This window comes from Ranitomeya variabilis, chromosome 4, assembly GCF_051348905.1.
Source record: "Ranitomeya variabilis isolate aRanVar5 chromosome 4, aRanVar5.hap1, whole genome shotgun sequence".
Taxonomy (NCBI): domain Eukaryota; kingdom Metazoa; phylum Chordata; class Amphibia; order Anura; family Dendrobatidae; genus Ranitomeya; species Ranitomeya variabilis.
The window spans coordinates 37,818,239-37,845,514 of record NC_135235.1 but is presented as its reverse complement, the minus strand read 5'-3'; the positions used below and the strand labels follow the sequence as shown (position 1 = coordinate 37,845,514).

Sequence of the window (27,276 nt, the reverse complement as noted above, 5' to 3'; positions counted from 1 at the left end):
CCAAGCAGCATGGTAAAGGGGTTGCCCTACAAGTCCAGCTTTGGGGCAGCTGGAGCGTCGGTGGACAAGCAGCGCAGGGATTTATGATAATAGGAGGAAAGGTTTCCCATTCGGAGCACAGATGAGACACATTAGTAGTCGGCGTCCTAATTAGATGCGATGAGGAAGCCGCAATCAGCACTTTTCCGGTTTCACAAAACTTCTTACCTGATCACTTTCACACTCTGGTTCTGCATGAAGGACAACAAAAGCACAGCGCGTTTTCATCATAATCTCCAGAGCTCCGTACAGGCTCTTCAGCTTCCCCGCACTGCTGCTCTGACCTGCGGATATTACCAATACGGAGCAAAGTGAGAAGCTAGAAGAAAAAGGGATTTTCAGAACAGTCGGGCAGGCAAGGGGGATGCAGAGGCGGAGGCAAGGGGGTTGCAGAGGCGGAGGCAAGGGGGATGCAGAGGCGGCGGCAAGGGGGATGCAGAGGCGGCGGCAAGAGGGGAAGCAGAGGCGGCGGCAAGGGGGGAGGCAGAGGCGGCGGCAAGGGGGGAGGCAGAGGCGGCGGCAAGGGGGGAGGCAGAGGCGGCGGCAAGGGGGGAGGCAGAGGCGGCGGCAAGGGGGGAGGCAGAGGCGGCGGCAAGGGGGAGGCAGAGGCGGCGGCAAGGGGGGAGGCAGAGGCGGCGGCAAGGGGGGAGGCAGAGGCGGCGGCAAGGGGGTAGCAGAGGCGGCGGCAAGGGGGGAGGCAGAGGCGGCGGCAAGGGGGTAGCAGAGGCGGCGGCAAGGGGGTAGCAGAGGCGGCGGCAAGGGGGTAGCAGAGGCGGCGGCAAGGGGGTAGCAGAGGCAGCGGCAAGGGGGATGCAGAGGCGGCGGCAAGGGGGTAGCAGAGGCGGCGGCAAGACGACATCAGAGACAATGTGCAAGCGGCAAAGGGTGGGAAAGCCACGGAGCGAGCAAGGTTACGAGGGACCTTGAGAGAGGACAAAAAACAAGAGTCAGAAAGTGAGCGAAAAAGAGCAAGTGGTTAAAAATGAGAGAACGATCAAGTGCAAGGTAGAGATAGCGACAGATAGCAATAAAAGGGCAGAGGGAGAATACTGAGGATGGGGACAGGAACATGAGAAAAATAAATAATAATTTGTTCACAATGGGCGCCACAAAGCTACTGTAAAGAACTTCCACCAGGCGGTGGAGAAATAATAGTCAAACGGCTATAAGAATTATGCACTACTAATCATGAACTACTTTAAAATCTGGTGCAATGAGAGGGAGGATTGGGGGGCGAGGAAGGATCGGGGTTGGGGGAGGCAAGGGAGGGTCAGGGATCTCGCATGATTTGGAGGATCAGTACAGTAGGAGCGCAGGAGCAGGCTCCGCAGAGGTTACCCATGAGGACGTATTAGCATGGTCACCGGCACACAAGATTCCATTAACTCGTGGCCGGCCGTCCCTGCTTCATGTTAGAACAGGATCTGTATTTCCAGCTTCAGCCCTCAGCATTTTCCAAGTGTTTGTATATCCACTTAGCGCGGCGTTCGTGTTCGCAGCCCAATCTCACAGCAGACACATTTCATATCAGGACCTGTCACCAATTCTGCGGATTAGACCGGCGCTGCGCTACTGACACTATTTGGCATGAAGTGTGAACCCGGTTGAGCAGAAAAGCCCCTTTTCTTTACTCCTCTCTTTCAGCAAAACAATTTTTCAGTTGAATTAATCGGATTTGCACATTTTGGGTAAATTCAGCCTGCGGGTTTCTAATTCCCAGGGTCAGGAGCCGCCTGTGTGCGGAGGTTTTATCGTAATGAGCATCGTTGTTTGCATGTTCCACACATGCTGCCTGTACATCTGCTCGTATAATGCCCTCTGGCAGGACACCCGCCGCAGACATTGGCGGCAGCGCGCTTAAAGTGGGTGAGGGGAGAAAAAGGATTTTGTAGAAGATGTCATTTTCATGCAAGTCACGCATTTCGCAATATGAGCGCGACACTCACCGTATTGCTTACTGCACATCGTCCTCGTTAGAGGAACCTGCCAAACACTAACACCGGAAACCTCACCTAACCCAATAGCCATGGTTAAAGGGACAAACTCCTTCTGTATGCTCTAAAAAGGCCCCTTCAAACAATTATTAGGGGGTCTGCGCACAACAAACCCTCGTATCACCTATCCTGAGGGATCAGATAGCTGAGAACCATTTGCTAGTCCTTTGCTCCCTATTAAAAAAAAAGTGAAAAAACTTCACCTGCAGAGCTCCAGTACCAAACCAAAGACCCCGTGTAATGGATCTATAGTGTTCGACAGGTAAAACGTGCACTTACTGGACATCTGGAATTCAGCAAAGGCCACTCGCTCTAGTTGCACCCTGAGCAGTTCACATGGAGCGTCTTTCAGAAGCTGGAAGAGTTTCGCTGCCTTGCTATAATGAAGATCTGCCATGAGCCGATGCTGCTTCCTCAGGTGCTCATCGCCCACCTGCAATAAGACCAGGAGCTATTAGGTTCACAGGAGTCGGTACATAGGAATGCATGACACTTTAATTTTATCCCTGCCAATCTATCGTAATTACGTAGATACAATTACTGGCCACAGCCCTGATGCAAATGAGTGTGCCTTTCCCCTTGAGAAAGCAGTAAGGCCTTTGCATATTGTACCTTTTTCACTTGATTTATACAATATGTATTATATACATATATAATGAACAGGGTTCCCATGGGTGATACAATTTATTGCTAGCCCTCCTCCGCGATTCTATTCCTCCTTATTTGACCTTATATACACGTTTTGTAATTTTTTTTTATTTTTTTTTAATATATTTTCTAATAAACATTGTTTTTGTGTTATTTGGTTACTCAGTATTTGTGGGTTTTTTTACTCCACCCCTCATTTCTTGTTTTTCCTTCCATTTTGTTCCTAACCTACCAATATGTTATGTGCTATATGAATATCTGTTTTGTAATGATTGCAGCCAGATATTGGAAATTCTTGGAAATTGAAAATACTGCGAAACTCGAAAAAGTCATCCGGGGACTAGAGCATTGGCTGACTTAGTCCCCACTTACTTGGCTCTCCTTGTGCCAAGTCTCGAATGGCATCTTACACCTGAGTAAATCCGTTAACATGAGAATTAGTTGTTTCCGCCAAGAAGCGGAGCCGCCTACCTGGTTGCGCAGGCAGCTGTGATACATGGAGGCGAGCCTATGATGAATGGTTGCTGCTCGGTACTGGCACAAGGGCTGTCGGGCACACACGGAGTCCACATCACAGTATTTCAAAGACTTCATCATGGTCTCGGTAACTTCCCTCTCGATCTGTGAAAACACAGAACAGAATGGTTTGGGGCGGCAACTGCAGTTCTGCACATTTAAAAAACAATTTGAGGTGCGTCCCGCTCACCATTATTGTGCTAAGGCTCTGTTCGGACACGAAGAAAAATTCTAGGCAAATTCTATTGCTGCATACAAAGAAATTAAATGTTCACAGTGTAGGTCGATCATTTTGCAAATCATCCACAGCGTGTGGATCAAATTCTCAAAATTATGTTCAATTTGATGATACTATAATCAGCGGCGGGATTTTCTGTACCCAAATCCGGAAGGAAAACCTGCAACAATACAGCAAAGTGCTAAAAAGCTCTAAGAGCTTATTCACACCATGTTCAAAGTGTTTTTACGCTTTTCTTTGTGCGCAGCTTTTTACAGTAGCAGCAAAATGAACGAGAATTCTAAAATCTCATTCACGCGGTGCGCTTTTTTCTTTCAGACGTTTATAAAAAAAAAATTATTAATTATTATTATTAATATTATAATTATTAATTATGTGATATCTGCACAGAAAAATCAGATTCTCAAATTCAACATATGGTCGAAAAGTCGAAAGGAAGACATCGCCATCAATTCTGCAGACTTCCCTGTTACATAGACTGTGTAAAATCACTCTGCTCACATCAAAGATGAAGCGGTGAATTTAATGTCATCTGACAGACTGACTCCTACGTGCCACAAGGAATCGTGAATACAAGCTGCTCGTGCAGCCCCCGCCGCCCACATACACAGAGGTTAGATCAGGGAAGACCCCCGCAGTGCCGCTACATGTATGTGCAGGAACAAAGATGTTATTATTGGGGTAGACGGGCACTGATCAGTGGGCGATGTCCTCACACCATGCATTACGCGCATCCATCTGCACATCTGCAGGATGTGCTCGAGCACATAATCAAAAAGTTGGGAAATGAGGGAGACATTTGATTGAGGCATTTCAGTGCATACTAAAAGCGAGATGATCCTCGTAATCAGGACATAAGGGAACGAGCTGCTCCGAGCAGCGGGAGATCACAAAAGTGAATTACTCTCTTTATGTAGATTTCAGATACAGTCACAATCCACTTCTTCTCATGCAAATAACGGAGGGCATAAAGCAAAGATTACTACTAACCTGGTAAGGACGCTGGAATTAATGTCAAGCTCTGACCATATGAGGACATCACATGGCGGGAAGAAGCTGAACATGTACATTAATGCGCAAAAGGTTTAGGCAGGTGTGGAAAAAAAATGCTGTAGAATGCTTTCAATAATAGAAGTGTTAATAGTTTATTTTTCTAAATCACATCAATATTTGGGAACTGTCCATAGCCTTAATCAGTAGAGATAGGTGGATCCCTGGATGTTCGGGTCCAGCGGGTTAGGCCGAACAGTTACAAAAAAGTTTGAGTACCAGAACAGTACCCGGACCCCATTCACTCGAACGGGGGGCCCAAACATCCAATGTGTGCATGCGGTCATGTGCATGACAGCGCGGCAAACACCGCTTCTGATCGGCAGTAAAATTGTTACCACCGGTCAGACAGCCGCGGTTGCCACAATATCAAAATGACAGTGTGAGTATAAAGTTTACCTCTGGTCACTGGTGTTGGCTGATGGGACTACTGCTCCCATCAGCCTATGCCTACTGCCGCTAATAACAGGGAAAGCAGGTGGCCGGTGTTGGGAGTATTCATTAGCCAGCACCTGTGTTCTACATAAATACATTTTTTTTTAAATGGCTTTTTTTTAATAAAAACTATGTGGGGTCACCCCCATTTTTGACAACCAGCCTTGCTAAAGCAGTCTCAAGTGGCTGGTATTCTAAGGCTGATAAGGGGCCAACGATATTGACCCCTCCCCCAGCCTAAAAATAGCAGCCTGCAGCTGCCCAGTAAAGGTCCATCTCTTTCCAATTGCCCTGTAGCGGTGGCAAGTGGGGTTCATATTCGTGGGGTTGACGTCACCTTTGTATTGTCAGGTGACATCAAACCCACGGATTACTAACGGAGAGGCATCTATAAGACACCTATCCATTACTAATCCTATAGTTATATAGTAAATAGACACACAACCAGAATAAAGTCTTATTTGAAATAAATACAAACCACACTGTTCCTTTGTTATTTAAAAATAACAAACACACTTTTAATCACCTAACGCCTAATTCCACTGAATCCCTAGTCTCCTGCAATAAAACAAAAACAAAAAAACAATATCCCTCACCTGTCCAATGTTCTGTCCCATGCCGTAATCCATGTCTGGGGAATAAACAGTTTTTAATCTGGAAGGTGCCAAGATGCGACCGTCCAGGCTGAGAACCACTGATGAATGAACTGCTGCGAGCGCAGCTTCAGTGAGCAGTGGTGACCTCATCGAGGTTACTGCAGGTCACTGAGGCTACATTCCCAGCCCGGCAAATCAACTGCGGTGACCTCAGTGAGACCTCCGCTAACACAGTGAGGAAAAAGTCTCACTTTGCAGAGGCGAATTCACCATAATTCAAATTCACCGCAGTGAAATTCTTCCAGTGAACACTCTGTTAATGCTCCCGGTTAATACAAACTTCTTGGAAAATTGACCACAGATCTTCTTGTGCAGATCATTCTGTCTCTTCATGTGATCCCAGACAGACTGGATGATGTGAGATCAGGGCTGTGTGTGGCCGGATCATCACTTCAAGGACTCCTTGTTCTTCTTTACGCTGAAGATCGTTCTTAATGAGATTGGATGCATGTTTGGGGCCATTTTAATGATGTTGAATAAACTTGGAGTCAGACGGCTCCCTGATGGTATTACATGATGGATAAGTATATACACCCATTACTGTTTGGAGACGTCTGGCCAGAAGTGGTAATCATGCAAGAATTGTGTCAAAGAAAACATACCTTCTACATGGAAACAAGGCCAAGCAACTCAACTTTGCACAAAAACATAGGAACTAAAGTACAGAAAAATATCAGGCAAGATGTGAAATATTTGGCTGTAACAGAAGGCAGCTTTGTCCCGGAGTTTGGCAAGCGGCACAATAATGAGTGTTTGAAAAAACAGTGAAGCATAGTGGGGGTTCCCTGCAAATTTGGGAATGCATTTCAGCAAACAGAGTTGGCGATTGGCCAGGATTAATGATGTCCTCAATGCTGAGAATTACAGGCAGATACTTTTCCATCATAGAATACCATCAGGAGGCGTCTGTAGCCGGAGAACAACCCCAAACATCCAGCCAAAGTCATTAAGAACGAGGAGTCCTGGTAGTGATGATATGGCCCCCACAGAAGACAGAAGAAGTGACATCCACAGAAGATCTGTGGTTAGTTATCCAAGATGTTTGGAAGAACCTCCCTGTCAAGTTCCTTCATAAACTGTGTACAAGTGTACCTGAAATAAGTGATGACAGCAAAGGACGGTCACCAAATATTGATTTGTTTTAGATTCTTTTTTTAATTCAATTTGCATTTTTGTTAATTGATAAATATTATTTTCCAGCATTTTTTTTTTCACACTTCAAACTTCTGCACAGTACTGTATAAGACAAAACTTTATTAAACATGGATAGACATTTCTTTAAAGTGCAACTGTTATTTCACAAAAACAACTTGTAGAAAGACATGATCTTGCTGACCTCATCCCATATAGTAAGGTAAAACAGCTTTTAAACAGATGCCACATTAATAGGTCCATTGATTGTACCAATGCTTCTGATCTCAAACTTGCCATTTACGTTTTTTTTTTTCCAGTGGGCGGATTCTCTTCATCAACATTCCTACAGCACTAGTTACTGGAATGTCCTTTTCATCACTTCCCTGCATGCACTGCACTTAGCTTGGTCAACTGTCCCAAAGTGATAAGACAGTCTCTCTGTATGCAGTATACCTGACGGTAAAGTAGTGGCACAGAGACCCAGACCCACCCCCGAATCGCACAGAGAGACTCAGACTCGCCCCCTGCAAAGAGACCCAGATCCGCCCCAGCTTCCTACTGAGAAAGACCCAGACCCGCCCTCGCTTTCTAGAGACCCAGACCTGCCCCCTACAAAGAGAGACCCAGACCCACCCTCGCTTTCTACAGAGACCCAGACCCACCCCTACAAAGAGACCCAGACCTGCCCCAGCTTCCTACTGAGAAAGACCCAGACCCGACCTCGCTTTCTACAGAGACCCAGACCTGCCCCCTACAAAGAGAGACCCAGACCCACCCTCGCTTTCTACAGAGACCCAGACCCGCCCCTACAAAGAGACCCAGACCCGCCCCTACAAAGAGACCCAGACCTGCCTCAGCTTCCTACTGAGAAAGACCCAGACCCGCCCCCTACAAAGAGAGACCCAGACCAGCCCTCGCTTTCTACAGAGACCCAGACCCGCCCCCTACAGAGACCAAGACCCACCCTCGTTTTCTACAGAGACCCAGACCCGCCCCCTACAAAGAGAGACCCAGACCCACCCTCGCTTTCTACAGAGACCCAGACCCGCCCCTACAAATAGACCCAGACCCGCCCCCGCTTTCTACAGAGACCCAGACCTGCCCCCTACAGAGACCCAGACCAGCCCTCGCTTTCTACAGAGACCCAGACCCGCCCCCTACAAAGACTCAGACCCACCCCCACTTCCTACAGAGACCCAGACCCACCCCTGCTTCCTACAGAGAGACCCAGACTCGCCCCCTACAAAGAGACCCAGACCCACCCCCCCCGCTTCCTACTCAGACCCGCCCCCGCTTTCTACAGTGACCCAGACCCGCCCCGCTTTCTACAGTGACCCAGACCCACCCCGCTTTCTACAGAGACCCAGACCCACCCCGCCTTCTACAGAGACCCAGACTTGCACCCTACAGAGAGAGCCACACCCACCCCTGCTTCCTACAAAGACCCAGACCCGCCCCTACAGACACCTTCTGCAGAGGCCCAGACACGCCCTCGCTTCCTACAGAGACTCAGACCCGCACCCCGCTTCCTAGAGACCCAGACCCCGCTTCCTACAGAGAGGCCCAGACCCGCCCCCTACACAGATACCCAGACCCGCCCCCTACAAAGAGAGACCAAGACCCACCCTTGTTTTCTACAGAGACCCAGACCCGGCCCTACAAAGAGAGACCCAGACCCACCCTCGCTTTCTACAGAGACCCAGACCCGCCCCTACATATAGACCCAGACCCGCCCCCGCTTTCTACAGAGACCCAGACCTGCCCCCTACAGAGACCCAGACCAGCCCTCGCTTTCTATAGAGACCCAGACCCGCCCCCTACAAAGACCCAGACCCACCCCCACTTCCTACACAGAGACCCAGACCCACCCCTGCTTCCTAGAGAGAGACCCAGACTCGCCCCCTACAAAGATACCCAGACCCACCCCCGCTTCCTACTAAGACAGACCCGCCCCCGCTTTCTACAGTGACCCAGACCCGCCCCGCTTTCTACAGTGACCCAGACCCGCCCCGCCTTCTACAGAGACCCAGATCCACCCCGCCTTCTACAGAGACCCAGACTTGCACCCTACACAGAGAGCGCCACACCCACCCCTGCTTCCTACAAAGACCCAGACCCGCCCCTACAAAGACACCTTCTGCAGAGACCCAGACCCGCCCCCTACAAAGACCCAGACCCACCCCCACTTCCTACACAGAGACCCAGACTTACCTCTGCTTCCTAGAGAGAGACCCAGACTCGCCCCCTACAAAGAGACCCAGACCCACCCCCGCTTCCTACTAAGACAGACCCACCCCCGCTTTCTACAGTGACCCAGACCCGCCCCGCTTTCTACAGTGACCCAGACCCGCCCCGCTTTCTACAGTGACCCAGACCCGCCCCGCTTTCTACAGAGACCCAGACTTGCATCCTACACAGAGAGCCAGACCCACCCCTGCTTCCTACAAAGACCCAGACCCGCCCCTACAAAGACACCTTCTGCAGAGGCCCAGACATGCCCTCGCTTCCTACAGAGACTCAGACCCGCACCCTGCTTCCTATAGACACCCAGACCCCGCTTCCTACAGAGAGGCCCAGACCCGCCCCCTACAAAGAAACCTAGACCTGCCCTTGCTTTCTAGAGACCCAGACACGCCCCCCGCTTCCTATAGAGACCCAGACTCACCCCGGCTTCCTGCAGAGACCCAGACCAGCTTCCTAGAGACCCAGACTCGCCCCCCGCTTTCTACATAGCGACCCAGACCCACCCCCTACAAAGAAAGACCCAGACCCGCTTCCTACAGAGACCCTGACCCACCACCTACAAAGAGACTCATACCCGCCCCCTACAAAGAGACCCAGTCCCACCCCCGCTGTCTACAGAAACCCAAACAAGCCCCCTACACAGACTCGCCCCCGCTTCCTACAGAGACCCAGACTCACCCCCGCTTCCTACAGAAAGAGACCCAGACCTGCCCCCTACAAGAGACTCAGACCCACCCCAGCTTATTACAGAGAAAGACCCAGACCCACCCCCTATAAAGAGCCAGACCCACCCCCACGTCCTACAGAGACCCAGAGCCACTTCCTACACAGAGAGAACCAGACCCGCTGACGTTTCTTACCGAGAAATACCCAGACCCGCCCCCCTACAAAGAGAGCCAGACCCACCCTCACTTCCTACAGAGACCCAGCGCTATTCCCCACAAAGAGAGACCCAGAACTGTAGCGAGACTAAGCCACCCCCACATCCTACAGAGGAGAGACAGCGTTGTCCTCACTTCCTACAGAGAGCCACCCCCACATCCTACAGAGGAGAGACAGCGTTGTCCTCACTTCCTACAGAGAGCCACCCTCACCTCCCCAGAGAGAGCCGCCCTCACTTCCTACAGAGACCGAGGACAGAGCCGCCCTCACTTCCTACAGAGACCGAGGACAGAGCCGCCCTCACTTCCTACAGAGACCGAGGACAGAGCCGCCCTCACTTCCTACAGAGACCGAGGACAGAGCCGCCCTCACTTCCTACAGAGAGCGCCGCCCTCACTTCCTACAGAGAGCGCCGCCCTCACTTCCTACAGAGAGCGCCGCCCTCACTTCCTACAGAGAGCGCCGCCCTCACTTCCTACAGAGAGCGCCGCCCTCACTTCCTACAGAGAGCGCCGCCCTCACTTCCTACAGAGAGCGCCGCCCTCACTTCCTACAGAGAGCGCCGCCCTCACTTCCTACAGAGAGCGCCGCCCTCACTTCCTACAGAGAGCGCCGCCCTCACTTCCTACAGAGAGCGCCGCCCTCACTTCCTACAGAGAGCGCCGCCCTCACTTCCTACAGAGAGCGCCGCCCTCACTTCCTACAGAGAGCGCCGCCCTCACTTCCTACAGAGAGCGCCGCCCTCACTTCCTACAGAGAGCGCCGCCCTCACTTCCTACAGAGAGCGCCGCCCTCACTTCCTACAGAGAGCGCCGCCCTCACTTCCTACAGAGACAGAGCAGCCCTTACTTCCTACATAGAGCCACCCTCACTTCCTACAGAGACAGGACAGCTGTCCTCACTTCCTACAGAGACAGGACAGCTGCCCTCACTTCCTACAGAGAGCCGCCCTCACTTCCTACAGAGAGCCGCCCTCACTTCCTACAGAGAGCCGCCCTCACTTCCTACAGAGAGCCGCCCTCACTTCCTACAGAGAGCCGCCCTCACTTCCTACAGAGAGCCGCCCTCACTTCCTACAGAGAGCCGCCCTCACTTCCTACAGAGAGCCGCCCTCACTTCCTACAGAGAGCCGCCCTCACTTCCTACAGAGAGCCGCCCTCACTTCCTACAGAGGAGAGACAGCGTTGTCCTCACTTCCTACAGAGAGCCACCCCCACATCCTACAGAGGAGAGACAGCGTTGTCCTCACTTCCTACAGAGAGCCACCCTCACCTCCCCAGAGAGAGCCGCCCTCACTTCCTACAGAGACCGAGGACAGAGCCGTCCTCACTTCCTACAGAGACCGAGGACAGAGCCGCCCTCACTTCCTACAGAGACCGAGGACAGAGCCGCCCTCACTTCCTACAGAGCGCCGCCCTCACTTCCTACAGAGAGCGCCGCCCTCACTTCCTACAGAGAGCGCCGCCCTCACTTCCTACAGAGAGCGCCGCCCTCACTTCCTACAGAGAGCGCCGCCCTCACTTCCTACAGAGAGCGCCGCCCTCACTTCCTACAGAGAGCGCCGCCCTCACTTCCTACAGAGAGCGCCGCCCTCACTTCCTACAGAGAGCGCCGCCCTCACTTCCTACAGAGAGCGCCGCCCTCACTTCCTACAGAGAGCGCCGCCCTCACTTCCTACAGAGAGCGCCGCCCTCACTTCCTACAGAGAGCGCCGCCCTCACTTCCTACAGAGAGCGCCGCCCTCACTTCCTACAGAGACAGAGCAGCCCTTACTTCCTACATAGAGCCACCCTCACTTCCTACAGAGACAGGACAGCTGTCCTCACTTCCTACAGAGACAGGACAGCTGTCCTCACTTCCTACAGAGAGCCGCCCTCACTTCCTACAGAGAGCCGCCCTCACTTCCTACAGAGAGCCGCCCTCACTTCCTACAGAGAGCCGCCCTCACTTCCTACAGAGAGCCGCCCTCACTTCCTACAGAGAGCCGCCCTCACTTCCTACAGAGAGCCGCCCTCACTTCCTACAGAGAGCCGCCCTCACTTCCTACAGAGAGCCGCCCTCACTTCCTACAGAGAGCCGCCCTCACTTCCTACAGAGAGCCGCCCTCACTTCCTACAGAGAGCCGCCCTCACTTCCTACAGAGAGCCGCCCTCACTTCCTACAGAGAGCCGCCCTCACTTCCTACAGAGAGCCGCCCTCACTTCCTACAGAGAGCCGCCCTCACTTCCTACAGAGAGCCGCCCTCACTTCCTACAGAGAGCCGCCCTCACTTCCTACAGAGAGCCGCCCTCACTTCCTACAGAGAGCCGCCCTCACTTCCTACAGAGAGCCGCCCTCACTTCCTACAGAGAGCCGCCCTCACTTCCTACAGAGAGCCGCCCTCACTTCCTACAGAGAGCCGCCCTCACTTCCTACAGAGAGCCGCCCTCACTTCCTACAGAGAGCCGCCCTCACTTCCTACAGAGAGCCGCCCTCACTTCCTACAGAGAGCCGCCCTCACTTCCTACAGAGAGCCGCCCTCACTTCCTACAGAGAGCCGCCCTCACTTCCTACAGAGAGCCGCCCTCACTTCCTACAGAGAGCCGCCCTCACTTCCTACAGAGAGCTGCCCTCACTTCCTACAGAGTGCCGCCCTCACTTCCTACAGACAGAGGACACAGCTGTCCTCACTTCCTACAGAGACAGAGGACACAGCTGTCCTCACTTCCTATAGAGAGCCGCCCTCACTTCCTACAGAGCCGCCCTCACTTACTACAGAGAGCAGCCCTCACTTCCTACAGAGAGCCGCCCTCACTTCCTACAGAGAGCCACCCTCACCTCCCAGAGAGAGCCGCCCTCACTTCCCACAGAGAGAGCCACCCTCACTTCCTACAGAGAAAGGACAGCTGTCCTCACTTCCTACAGAGACCGAGGACAGAGCTGTCCTCACTTCCTACAGAGAGCCGCCCTCACTTCCTACAGGAGCCACCCTCACTTACTACAGAAAGCCGCCCTCACTTCCCACAGAGAGCCACCCTCACCTCCCAGAGAGAGCCGCCCTCACTTCCCACAGAGAGCCACCCTCACTTCCTACAGAGCCACCCTCACTTCCTACAGAGAGCCACCCTCACCTCCCAGAGAGAGCCGCCCTCACCTCCCAGAGAGAGCCGCCCTCACTTCCCACAGAGCCTCACTCACTTCCTACAGAGACAGAACAGCTGTCCTCACTTCCTACAGAGACAGAGCAGCCCTCACTTCCAACAGAGACAGAGCTGTCCTCACTTCCTACAGAGAGCCGCCCTCACTTCCCACAGAGAGCGCCACCCTCACTTCCCACAGAGAGCGCCGCCCTCACTTCCCACAGAGAGACAGAGCAGCCCTCACTTCCTACAGAGACAGAGCATCCCTCACTTCCTACACAGAGAGACACATTCAGCGTCACTTCCTACAGAGACGCCCTCACTTCCCACAGAGCCTCACTCACTTCCTACAGAGACAGAACAGCTGTCCTCACTTCCTACAGAGACAGAGCAGCCCTCACTTCCTACAGAGACAGAGCTGTCCTCACTTCCTACAGAGAGAGCCGCCCTCACTTCCCACAGAGAGCGCCGCCCTCACTTCCCACAGAGAGCGCCGCCCTCACTTCCCACAGAGAGCGCCGCCCTCACTTCCTACAGAGACAGAGCATCCCTCACTTCCTACACAGAGAGACACATTCAGCGTCACTTCCTACAGAGACGCCCTCACTTCCTACAGAGGTCAGACAAGAAACGAGACTCACAGCTAGTATTAGAGAACGGGTGCTAAATCAGTAATCAACAGAAAGCACAACAAAAAGGAATTACCTAATGATAAGCACATCTGTGAAATAAAATGTAATATATAACTTTGAGAGAAAAAAAAACATACTTAATAAAAACAATTAAAAAACAGATATCCCCAAAGTTCACTGAAACTTGTAGCAATAACACCAGGATATAGAGGTACAGTATAATAGCCATATAATCCCAAAAAGGTAACCCTCGAAGATCGCATTAAAATAAACAATATCTATAATAAGGCAACTATATCATGAATAAGATCCACAGAAGAAATACAAACCTTAATAATGACCAGTCAAAATAATCACTGATCTAAAATATAAAAGGTGCTATAAAGTGCTAAAATATTACAAGCATACACTAATACCAATTAATCCCCAAAGGGAATAAAGATGTGTACCACCTAAAAATTCCTAGGAGGGTATACCATTAATGTAATGTAACATTAACATTTTTATATTTTCTATTTACTTTCATATTTCTTTAAAAAAAAATTGTAGTCTGAACCTGTGACCATTTGATCGCTTGTACGATACACGGCAATACTTCAGTACTGTAGTGTATAACGAAAAATCAACGTCAGTCTAATTCCACTTAAAACTTGACAAAACTTTTTCATCAGGTCCCTTTCTGTGTTTAGTGGGAGAACAGGTACCATAGTCGTGGAGCCGTAATGTAATTACCTGTTCCTGTGCTTTTCTGGAGATGGGAGCGTAATCCTGCAGCAAAGTGGCCATTGTGAAATACGTTGTGGACAGCTCCCAGTAAACCGAATCCCAAACAGCTTGATGAGTTTCTCTTTTATTGAGCGACTTTAATGCTTTCTGATAGTAATCAATGGCCTACAAAGAAAGATTACACACCATTACTTTTCAATTAGCAGCATGATCTGGAAGAATATATATATTATTATTTATTATTATAGCGCCATTTATTACATGGCGCTTTACATGTGATATAACCATGTACAGAATTAAAGGTTGGCAAGTTACATGGCGCCATTCTTTTCTATCGTGAAATACCCGGCTTCCTCCTAGCACAATTTTACAATTTATGCACAGAACTGTCATATTAAAGTACCGTAACTTTATGAATAAACAGCTTTTTAACCTAATTGCACGGGTTCTCAGTTAAGTTGTCCACATACCTTAGTTAAATGACAGCAGAACAATAATTTAGCCGACAGCCATCTCTCCTAATTCCCCCATACACATGCATGCTCTGTTTGACTGAGCGTGCATGTGTTTTCGAAAGAGAGGGCTAAGCTGCTGACGAAGACCTATGGCGGTATCTTATCTCCTGGTATCTTAAAAGGAACTGGCATTGCAAATCATCAAAGCCAATACTTCTCTCCCAGGTCAGTTAGTCCCCAGATGGACACAAATTCATCATTGCTTTTGCGCCTGTGTAGTTTTGTACCTTTTTTGTTTGCACCTAATTCATTAATCGATTTGCGCCTTTTTAAAAAAAAGTTTTTTGTATATGTGATCGCCAGGTTTTATTTTTTTTATTTTCTGCTTTTAATAAATATAAATGTTTTCACCCGATTCATCAATTGCATCCCCAGTTCCATCGCTCCTTAGTGTATATTTGAGTACACTGTTATTTTGGAGCAATTTTTGTCCCATTTTGTAACGTGCGATTTTTTTTGGCGGCAAAAAGTTTTAAAAACAGTTCAAATCAGAAGAGAAAAAATAGAGACCATTTTTGACTTTGTGACAAGTTCATGTATCGCACGTCAATTTGAAGAATTTGGTGCTAAAACCGGTAACTAATACAACACGACAAAAAAGAAAAGTGACTTAAGAAAAAAACAAAAACAAATGATGAATGTGGGCTTAAGGTTGTTGGCTGGTGGATTTGGTTGACTTTTCGTTTTGTCTATGGTGACTTTTAGGTTATGTTCATCTTGATTTTTTGCACAAACTCTGGGTGTATGCAATAAAACTGTCATTTTTGCATATACTTGGCAAGTATTATTTTTTTCTAATTAAAAAAAAAAAAAAAAGGCCTTTGCCCCTTTGCCCATACAGTGGCATGTGTCAGAAAATTCTTTGACGTAGCCAAAAAAAATGAAAGCTTATATCTCCCATCTCTCTAGCTTGTTCAGTGTCTGCATAGAAGTTTTGGTGATTTATAGACTGGACAGTGTTCGCTCTGTGTAGGGGCTGTAGAATTGTGCATGCAGCTCTGGAGTATAACATAATATAGGCTGTAACACCGCAGAGCACAATCGGTAATGCGGGTGTGCGTGCTATTTAATGCTCACCTTATTATAGTACAGCGCCTCTTCTGGAGAGAACTCCCCTCTCCTCTCATCGTCTCCACCACCGCAGTGGGCCTGGGCACATATCCTCATCAGTCGCCCCATGTTACACATTAGGAGCGCAGTGTTCGTGGTGTCCACTATCGACTCAAAGTTAGTGATTCCTCTTTCAAAATTGGAGAAACTTTTCTTCCACAAATCTTGCTCAGCAATGGAGACACCTCTGTTTGCTGCAAGATGGCAGAAGGATATAAATGTTTAGGTCCAAAAGGATTTGAAATTAAATTTTTATATATATATATATATATATATATATATATATATATATATATATATATATATATATATATATATTATATAAAATAATCAAAGGGAATCTGTCCGCAGGATTTTACCCACCCATACTATTTATACTGTATATGCAAGTTTGACAAGTCCAGCAAAACCTTTGCACGGTCAGTCTATTCCGCCGTTACTGAGTAATTAGCATCTGAATTGATATGCAAAAGGCTAATGTAGATGTAACGCCTCTGTCACTCCAGCTCTATTCTCTGACCAGCGCCACCTTTTCCTCCTGCTGACTGATAGCCTCTATTCTGTGTGATTATCCTGTGTGACCTCAGACAAAGGAGTCATCAGTCAAGCAGGAGTAGGAGGCAGCGCTGGGCAGAGAATAGAGCTGGAGTGACAGAAGCATCAGATCATAGCTGTCCATATCACTTCAAACGCTGATTTCTCAGTAACGGAAGAACGAATTGGACATATAAGGATATTGCTGGACGTGCTTTTGAAAGATCCACATGTGCATAAAAATAGTGTGGGGGTGAAATCTTGCTGACAAATTCCCTTTAGCGAAAAGAGCAAATTAGCCTGGAAGTGCATTGGGGGCGTGTCACTGCACTCGGAATGTATTGTCACACCCTCAATGCACTTTAAGGCTAATTTGAATGCTTCCTTAAAGTTGATTTCTCAGTCCAGGAACATTACTGCATTATAGGTATCATTTTTATTGTTTTCTTAGGTGAACCTCAACAGCCATACTAGTTTCAGAAGTAAAAGGATCCTGACTGGATCCATTCAAAGGCTCCTTAAACTTGGGATAATCCCAACTGTATGGGGACAAATAAGTAGGGAGATGATTGATTGGTCCCCATATAGTTTGCATTAATATCTGCAGCACGTACCCTGTTTATATGGGGAGGCAAGCTGCCAACATCTGTGATTTTCAGACCACAGAAAATTTGCGATCGGCTGATGAGTGAGACAAGATCACCGTTGTGTCTGCAAAGGCCAATAATGGGCAAATTACCAGCTCATGTAAATAGGACCAGACAGAAGAACAGAATCCTAACACAAGTGGCAGGTATTTTGCAAAAATTACATTCTGTACATGGTAAACCTGCCACGTACACTGCTCTTAGGCTACGTTCATTTGCGGTCCGCGCCGCAGCGTCGGGCGCCTCAGCGGCGCCGCATGCGTCATGCGCCCCTATATTTAACATGGGGGCGCATGGACATGCGGTGCACTTGCGTTTTGCGCCGCATGCGTCACTGCGGCGCACGCGTCCGTGCGCAGAGGACGCAGCAAGTTGCATTTTTGCTGCGTCCAAAATCAATAGAAAAAAGGACGCATGCGGCGCAAAACGCAGCGTTGTGCATGCGTTTTGCCGCGTTTTTGTTTGCGTTGTGCGTTGCGGCGCCGACGCTGCGGCGCACAACGCAAATGTGAACGTAGCCTTATAATATAATCAATCCAGCGAGGAAAAGTTATTTTTTCAGATTGACGATAAATATTCCTATTGTATTGCAGGAACTCTATTAAGGAGCCTAACTGTACTTGGAAACAAAGTACATAGCATAGGAGATCATTCGCACAGTATAGTAAGCTGATGAAGTTACAGGAGGACGTGGAACGAGGTTACAAAACTTAGAAACCAACTTCTGGGGGAAAGTTTTCGCTCTTTGGTTCTAAACTTTCAGGATTATGGTGCCTGCAGCTATGACTGTTTCTGCAGGATTCGCTTTTTAAGGCTATGTGCCCAGTGCAGAATGTTAGCAGAATTGTCCTGAACAAAACCGGACTCCATTCGCAGGAAATCTGCTCGCGTTTTTTTCGCGTATTTTTCCAGAGCATCCCACTACTATATTATATAGTGGCAAATACAGAGATTTTCCGCAAAATTAATAAACATGCTGTGTTTTTTTTTCCCACAATGTGTTTTTTTTTTTTGGCGGAAAAAAAACGCAGCATGGGCACAAAAATTTCGGAATGCATTCTAATAATGGGATGCTTAATGTAAGTGGTTGTAGCGTTTTTACAGTGGAAAACCAACGAAAAAACGCTAAAAATCCTGAACGTGGGCACACAGCCTAAAGGTTGGGTCACAAACAGTGGTCAGGGTACGACCGAGATGCAGGGATGTCATGGCCGCATCCTCACATTCATAGCAACTATGGGGTTCATTAAAGGGAAACATGTACATTAGTTACTTGTTATTAACAGCTGCAAACCTCACGGACACTTAACGATCATTTCAGGTTTGATTCCCTATAAACTAATTAACAAGTTCTCTGAAACTGAAGAGACAAACTCACCTTGGCTATCTAGGATGACACGTGTCTGACTGCTATGTGCTGGCCTACCCTGACCATACACTATGTTCCAAATTATTATGCAAATGATATTTTTCTCGGATTTTCCTAAATAGTCGGTCCAAATGACAGTCAGTCTAATAAAAGTCATCACCCTTTAGAGTATACATCAAATTTTATTGAAGAAACTTCCCAATGATAACAGTATAATCTCCAAAATGAATAAAACCTCACAATGCACTGTTCCAAATTATTAGGCACAGTAGAATTTCTAGACATTTGATATGTTTTAAAGAACTGAAAATGCTCATTTGTGGAATTTGCAGCATTAAGAGGTCACATTCACTGAACAAAAACAGGATTTTTGGTTGCTTACCTTAAAATTTGTTTCTCGGAGCCTCCATTAGGGGACACAGGAACCATGGGGTGTATGCTGTTGCCACTAGGAGGCGGACACTATGCACAAAAAGTTAGCCCCTCCTCTGCAGTGTACACCCCAACGACTGGCATTACTCACTTCAGTTAGTGAGAAAGCAGTAGGAGATAATGAACAAGGTTGAAAACCATAACCACAAACATGAGAACTGTAAACGTGAGAACAGTCAGAGCATGGAACAAGAGAAACTGAATAACATGGGAGGGTGCTGTGTCCCCCAATGGAGGCTCCGAGAAACAGATTTTACGGTAAGCAACCAAAAATCCTGTTTTCTCTATCACCTCTCATTGGGGGACACAGGAACCATGGGACATCCCAAAAGCAGTCCCTGGGGTGGGAAAAACAGACTTCCATCAGGTCAGAGGACTCACCACTGCCGCATGCAAAATCCTTCTACCTAGGCTAAGCGTAGGTATGGACCTTGTAAAATTTGGCGAACGTGTGGATGGAAGATCAGGTTGCCGCTTTGCAAAGCTGTAGGGCGGAAGCCCTGTGGTGTACCGCCCAGGAGGCGCCGACTGCCCGGGTAGAGTGAGCCTTTATCCCAGGAGGGGGCACTCTGTTCTTGACTCGGTAAGCCTCCAAAATTGCCGATCTGATCCAGCGAGCAATAGTCGCCTTGGAAGCCGGCAAGCCTCTGCGCGTGCCTTCAGGAATGACTAAAAGAGAATCCGTCTTCCGGAAAGCGGACGTTCTATCCAGGTAGATCCTCACTGCCCTGACGAGGTCCAGCTTGTTCAACGATCGCTCCAGAGGATGAGTTGGAGCTGGACAAAAGGAAGGTAGAACAATGTCCTCGTTGAGGTGGAATGTGGAAACCACCTTAGGAAGAAAGGAAGGCGGAGACCTGAGGACCACCTAGTCCTGGTGGATGACCAAGAAAGGAGGTCGGCAAGAGAGCCGCCAACTCGGAAACGCGGCAGATAGAAGTGATGGCTAGGGTTGAGCGAAACGGATCGTTCATTTTCATAAGTCGCCGACTTTTGGTAAAGTCGGCGTCTCATGAAACCCGACCCGATCCCTGTGTGGGGTCGGCCATGCGGTACGCGATCTTGGCGCCAAAGTCGCGTTTCGTATGACGCGTTTAGCACCATTTTTTCAACCAATGAAGGAGCGTGGGCAGAGTGATGACATAGGTCTAAGGGGCGTGTACGCCCATCGCCATCTTATCGCTTGTGCGGTGTAGGGATTTGTAATGTTTAAAACGAAATTTTCAGTGCTGGGACAGAGGGGGGAGAGAGAGAGAGAGTGCTGGGACGGAGGGGAGAGAGAGAGAGAGAGAGAGAGAGAGAGAGAGAGAGAGAGAGAGAGAGAGAGAGAGAGAGAGAGAGAGAGAGAGAGAGAGAGAGAGAGAGAGAGAGAGAGAGAGAGAGAGAGAGAGAGAGAGAGAGAGAGAGAGAGAGAGAGAGAGAGAGAGAGAGAGAGAGAGAGAGAGAGAGAGAGAGAGAGAGAGAGAGAGAGAGAGAGAGAGAGAGAGAGAGAAAAAAAAAAAAAAAAAAAAAAAAAAAATCCCCATTGACGTGCATAGGGTTTCGTGTTCCCTCAGAACGTCCAGTACCAGATTTAAATCCCATGAATCCACAGGGGCCCTGTACGGAAGGACGGCCTTGATGAGGAGGTCGTCGAGGTACGGAAACAGAACCAGGCCTCTGACCCTCAAGATGGCTATCAGCGCTGCCATAATCTTCGTGAAAACCCTGGGAGCGGTTGCAAGACCGAACGGCAGGGCGACGAACTGAAAATGGTCCTGGAGCACCGCAAAGCGCAGGAATCTGTGATGTCCCGGGAATATCGGGACATGGAGGTAGGCGTCCTGAATATCTATGGAACACAGAAATTCCTGAGCCTCCATGGAAGAAATTACTGAACGAAGGGATTCCATCCTTTAGTGTCTCAGACGAACTCTCCTGTTCAGTAATTTGAGATCCAGAATGGGACGAACCTTGCCGTCTTTTTTCGGTACCACAAAAAGGTTTGAATAGAAACCTGTGAACCGTTCTTTTTCTGGGACGGGAACGATTACCCCGGCTTTGAGGATAGAAGCGATGGCTGCGAAGAAACCTGGAACTAGAGCGTGATCTCTTGGAGGTCGGGATTCGAAGAAACGATCTCAGGGTCGTGAAACGAACTCTATTTTGTATCCCGCGGATACAACTTCCCTGACCCATGCGTCCTCTACTGAGGAGATCCAGACGTCCCTGAAGAAGAGGAGACGGCCGCCCAGCCTGGGAAGTTGGATGGGGTTTTGCTGAGAGTCATGCCGAGGTGGATCTTCCAAGTCCTGGACCTGGAGGATCTACTCGGAGAGTAGCGAGGACACCAGGAAGGAGTGGGTCTAAAGGATACCGTCTTTTTCTCTTGACGTGCCAGTAGCCTCTGTTGCTGCTGGAAAAAGGAGCTTTATGCCGTGAAGCGACGAGAGGACCGAAATTGCCGTCTGGGAGGAGGGCGACGAGGTTTGGACTGGGGAAGAAGAGAACTTGTGCCCCCAGTGGCATCCTTAATGATTTGGTCCAGCTTAGAACCAAAGACGTGAACCTTGAAAAGGCAGGCTGGTAAGGGACTTTTGAGAAGACAAATCCGCCTGCCGGGCCTTGAGCCAAACGGTCCGGCGGATGGCAACAGCATTGCTGGATGACTGCGTAGCACAAGACGCGGCATCCAGGGAGGCGGAGACCAGGTATTCACTCGCGTGAGAAATCTGGTTGGCAAGCTCCACCAGCTGTCCGGGTGGAGCTCCGTCCAGGATGCCCCGACGGAGTTGTTTGGCCCATTTGGATATGGATTTTGAAACCCAAGTGGAAGCAAAAGTCGGGCATAGAGTAGCTGCAGCCGCTTCAAAGGCTGACTTAGCGAAGGATTCTATGACCTTATCGTTAGAATCCTTCAGAGATGCTCCGCCGGACAGCGGACGGACCGTGTTGGTGGACAGCCTGGAAACTGGAGGATCCACCGAAGGAGAAGCAGTCCAATTAGCGGTGAGCTCCGGAGAAAAGGGATATAAAACGGCAAGTCGCTTTCCTCTCTGAAAGCGTCTGGTCGGATTCTCTCTTTCTTTTGTCATGATCTCCTCGAATTCAGGGTGAGGAGCGAAAAACTTGGAAGGTTTTTTAGCCCGTCTAAACGAAACCGCCTGATCTGCGGGTTCCGTAGAGGTATCCTTGATGCCACAGGTTTGATTTATCGCTCCAGTGAGATTCTGAACCATATCCCTCATGGTAGCGATTTGGTTAGAATCCAGCTCCGAAATATCCTCCGAGGGCGCATCAGAGAACGCCTCGCCTGACTCAGGGGAGGAGGACCAGGGGGAAGTCGACCGCAGAGAAGGACCGTGTGGCGAGAAGGAGCGAGAAGAGGACTCAGACCGGCGTTCCTGTCTGGACCTTTTGCGGCTTATAATGGAGGGCTCCAACGGAGGTTCCTGCGACCCGCTGGCTACTGCGGGGGTCTGCAGGGGTAGTAGATCCAGCACGGACACCAGAGTTTGGGACACCCGAGTTAGATCCGCTACAGATTGTGACAGAGGAGGCCCAGCTAGGGGTGGGGGTATCACTCTCAAGCGGAGCAGCCGGGGGATCCTGGGCGGTGGGAGCAATCGGGTTGCTGCAGGTCTGACAGAGTGGGGAGGACTGACCTGAGGGAAGTTTGCAGTTACAGGACGAACATGCAAAGTATTTGACTAAGGCAGAACAAGCAGAGGAAGAGGTAGGACGACGAGAGCGGTCTCCCTTAGAGGTAGACATTTTGAAAGGTCCCTGAAGAAAATGCCAGAGGGTTAGGGGACAGGGGGCAGAGGGGAGTGTCAGTCTGCAGTGCAGAGCTACTCACGGCAGACGAAAAAACGGATTCCAGGTGGAGGAAGCTGTCCGGCTTGCGGGTGGACCTCCGGAGAGAAGTTGCGCTCCTGCTGCAATCTGAACGGCAGATGGTGACCGCTGAAAGGGCGGGGGAATGTGCGCTCTGGAAGGGACGGAGCGCGATGTGTGGCGCCAAGCAGTGGCGCAGAGGGAGGGGCGGAGACAGCCGTGCGCCCAGGAGCACCAAGATGGCGCCGGTGGGCGGAGAGTGCAGGACAGACATTGTCGGGCGGGAGAAAGCCCGCCCGATGAAGGCGGAAGTGGGCGGAGCGCGGCACCGGAAGTAGGCCCGGGCAGAAGCCGGGGCCTAAATTAGAGGCCGGTGACCACCGGAAGAAAGAGCCGCGGCGCTGGAACAGTGAACCGCAGTTAGAAAAGCGGCTCGGCAGCCTGCCAAGGCTGTCACGCTGGAGAAGTCACGCTGGAGAGGATAGAGCGGCCGCCGTGAAACCCGCGGCGCCGGAGCAGTGCGCCGCAGGGAGAGGCGGCGCAGCAGCCTGTCAGGGCTGTCCCACTGGAGAAGGTGGAGCGGCCGCCGTAGGAAGCGGCGTGGAAGCCTGCCGCATGGGAAGGAAGAAAAGCGGCTGCCTACAAAGGCCGCCGCGCAATACAGCAATCCCGGGTCGTGCTGCTGCAATCTGGGTGCAAGTGATACTAACCTGAAGAGGAATGAGACGTCCAGGGAACTGATGGATGTCCTCGTCTCCACAACCGACAGGCTCTGGTGGGCGAGTGGGTGGGGGACGGAGGCAGGACCGGACTTCTGAGCACGCTTGTGTGCTAGGATCATGGTCCTGCTGAGGGATCTGTGAGGATACGGGGTGGCAGTACACGCCGTACTCATAGTCCGTATTGTGGGACTACAGGTGTGACTATTCACCCTGTATCCCTCCGGAAAACCTGAAAGAAAACGACGCACATTGAGGTAGATAAGGGTCTAATGAAAGACCCGTGTCCACCTCCTACCGACACTAAGCTAAACTGAAGTGTATAATGCCAGTCGGTGGGGTGTACACTGCAGAGGAGGAGCAAACTTTTTTTGAGCATAGTGTCAGCCTCCTAGTGGCAGCAGCATACACCCATGGTTCCTGTGTCGCCAATGAGAGGCGATAGAGAAAAGAGGGATTTTTGGTTCTTACCGTAAAATCTCTTTCTTGGAGCCTTCATTGGGGGACACAGGTAACCATGGGTGTATGCTGTTGTCACTAGGAGGCTGACACTATGCAAATAAAGAAGAAGTAACTCCTCCCCGGCAGTATACACCCTCCGACAGGCACCAAGCAACTCAGTTGGTGCAAAAGCAGTAGTAGGAACAGGTAATATAAAACTCAACCTATGTACCAACCCACAACAACGGCACGTTAGCCAACACGGTTCAACTTCAAGGGAGGGTGCTGTGTGCCCCAATGAAGGCTCCAAGAAAGAGATTTTACGGTAAGAACCAAAAATCCCTCTTTCTTTCTCGCTTCATTGGGGGACACAGGTAACCATGGGACGTCCAAAAGTAGTCCCTAGGGTGGGATATTCTGCAGAAAAATAGGAGTTAGGTCGGCCGGTCAGAAACCGCCGCCTGCGGTATCCTCCTACCCAGGCTCGCATCCGCAGAAGCCTGAGTATGCACCTTGTAGAATTTGACAAAGGTGTGAATGGATGACCACGTTGCGGCCTTGCAAACCTGCGAGGCTGAAGTTTGGTGACGAACTGCCCAGGAAGCTCCCACAGCCCAGGTAGAGTGAGCCTTTACCCCCGAAGGGGGCTGTTTGTCTTGAACACGGTATGCCTCCAGAACCGCCGAACGGATCCAACGAGCAATTGTGGACTTGGAGGCGGGGAGTCCCTTTCGACGCCCATCCGAGACGACGAACAGAGGATCGGCCTGAGGAAAAGAGGCAGTTCTGGTGAGGTAAATTCGGATAGCCCTGACCACATCCAACCTGTGAAGAGATTTCTCTAGGGGATGAACCGGGGAAGGGCAAAAGGAAGGGAGGACAATGTCCTCATTGATGTATAAAGATGCGACAACATTCGGTAAAAAGGAAGGAACCAGACGAAGAACCACCTTGTCCTGATGCAGGACTAGAAAGGGAGAATGACAGGATAATGCCGCCAGCTCTGACACCCTTCTAATGGAAGTGATGGCGACCAAAAAGGCTACCTTCCAGGATAGAAGCGAGAAGGAAACATCCTGAAGCGGTTCAAAGGGGGCACGCTGGAGGGCGTCTAAGACGAGGTTGAGATCCCAAGGCTCGACAGGAGAACGATAAGGGGGAGCTATATGAGCAACCCCCTGGATGAAGGTCCTCCCCGGAGGCAGGGAAGCCAGGTCTCTTTGAAAAAAGAATGGACAGAGCGGAAATCTGACCCTTCAAGGTGCTAAGGGAAATACCCGCATCTAGGCCCGTTTGAAGGAAGCTGAGAAGGGAAGGAAGGGAAAAGGTCATAGGAAAAAAATTGTTGTCCTGACACCACCGGAAAAAAGCCAACACCTGTGGTAAATATGCGAGGAAGCCGGTTTTCTCACCCTAATCATAGTCTGGATGACGCTATGAGAAAAACCCGCTTTCTTCAGTGTCAAGGTGAAAATGTATTTTCTTATATACCTTTTATATTTTTATATATCTTTATACTCTTTTTGTACTGCTATACTCTTATACTGTGAAACAATAAGTTTTTCCTATCTGCTAGCTAATGCATATGTAATTGTATTTAAAGATGGTCGCCAGAGTTCAGTTTCGTTTCAGGTTAGTGACCGAAGGGTTAAGCCATTTCCTCAGAATCGAAACTCAGGAATGTGAAGAAAGGGAGGATTCACCAGAAGACGTCAGAACAAATCAGAAAGACTGGATGCTAGCTTAAACCCCGCCTAATGCACGCCTTCCCCTAACACTCAATATAGTATTGTGTATTTTAGAATAAAGCCAGTTGGTGTGACCGCTGCAGACATGTGTGGATGCACGGGGCATTAACTAAGTTTGAACCAGCTACCTGTCTGATTTATTCTTATCCGGTACCAGATGCCCTGCACACATATTAATTTGGAATGACTGGTGAAGGAAGGGTATATTGTCGTTTACGACCCCGACAATTTGGCGCGACCAACGTGGGGCGTGGCCAGCGATCCGAGACCCTCTGGACCCATGCCTGGATGTCTGTGGATGATACCCGTAGTGGCTGACCTCGAGGACTGATCACCCTCCTGATACGGTAAGTGGCGATCATGTACACTGTATATGTCACACTTGCTAGTGTCTCAGCCGTTATTGGTTTGTCTGTAGTCTCCTTGGGTCCGGGAGGTGAATGATCGAGTGGTGAGATCAAACGTGATTCTGTGCCACGCTCTGAACCAGCAACTGAGAGACGTCGCATCCTGTGCGACCTCTGTACACCACACCTCCTCCATCGGTCATTGTACTCCATTCAACCATCCTACCCGTGACTATTGTCTAGTAGTGAAGTGGACTGAAAAATTGAGCCAGTTGTAGATTGTGGGGCAGCTTAGAGAAAGGGATAGGAGACGCAGCCTCTGTGATATTGTACTAACCGGTAATTAAGACGTCCCGAGTGAGGTGACCACCAGAATTTTGAGTACAAATAGGTAATTAAGACGCCCTGTATGGAGCCACCAGAAATAGGTAATTAAGACGTCCCGGAACGGGACCACCAGAAACAGGTAATTAAGACGCTCCGTACGGGACCACCAGAATTTTTGTGGAGGGGTCTCATTAGGAGGCTGCCTCCCGACTGTTTGGGATATCGTGGCAGGATAGTCTGTTAATCACTGTTGTTCAGGTTAGGGATGGAAATATTGAGCGCGAGGCTCTTTTTCTTATACGTTGAGCGAGAGGCTCCGTGTTTTTAGAATATCAGTGTTGAAGATCGCTGCCAGTGGTTTTACTGCAGAAAACCATAGTATCCTGGGAGCCAAGCTGCGTATCTTACAGCAAAAGAAGTCTGTGCCCCACAAGTTAGATGAGGATGCCGTGGAAGTCAAGACAATGGTCACGGGAGGGCAAGAGACAGTCAAGAAGCTTATCTGCGAGTTGCTCGAGGCTTAAAGAACAAAGGATAAGAATAGGTTGATGGAGGGGAGGATCAGATAATGTAGAGCCCATGTTTGGTTATAAAATGCCTGTGAACTGTGATCTTACAGATTGTAAAATGGCCGCCGTGCCACTGATGATGAAAATGCAGTCTCAGCCAGCGCCCTGTAATGGCGGCGGAAAGAGATCTCCAGAAGTGTAGGTGTGTCCTGTTTGTGTTGTGCAGAATCCAATCTGGGTGGAGACCTGCCGTGTGTGTGCGTACGGACCGTCCTTGGGGCTCCGCCCAGACCACGGAGGATTATAGGAAAGTTTTGTAGAAATTAGGTCAGAAAACTGCTGTAATTTGTGACTGTAGAAGATACGGAGCTTTGTATCAGTGCTGTGTACTGTAGGGGAGGGGCTGAGCAGACCGCTGCGAGATTTCTTTGTTAGTTCTTCTTCTTTTC

The 27,276-nt window shown here is 49.7% G+C and overlaps 1 protein-coding gene across 2 annotated transcripts in view; it reads right to left on the bottom strand.

Moving 5' to 3' along the window:
• The window catches only part of EDRF1 (erythroid differentiation regulatory factor 1), an 86,412-nt gene that overhangs the window by 9,999 nt on the left and 49,137 nt on the right, over positions 1-27,276 (bottom strand). For both annotated transcript variants that reach the window (XM_077258362.1, XM_077258361.1), the window contains 5 exons: positions 15,906-16,132; positions 14,320-14,478; positions 3,153-3,302; positions 2,313-2,466; positions 208-323 (listed from right to left, as the gene is read on the bottom strand). In XM_077258362.1, the coding sequence (XP_077114477.1) occupies positions 208-323; positions 2,313-2,466; positions 3,153-3,302; positions 14,320-14,478; positions 15,906-16,132 (806 nt within the window). The remainder of the gene's footprint in view (positions 1-207; positions 324-2,312; positions 2,467-3,152; positions 3,303-14,319; positions 14,479-15,905; positions 16,133-27,276) is intronic.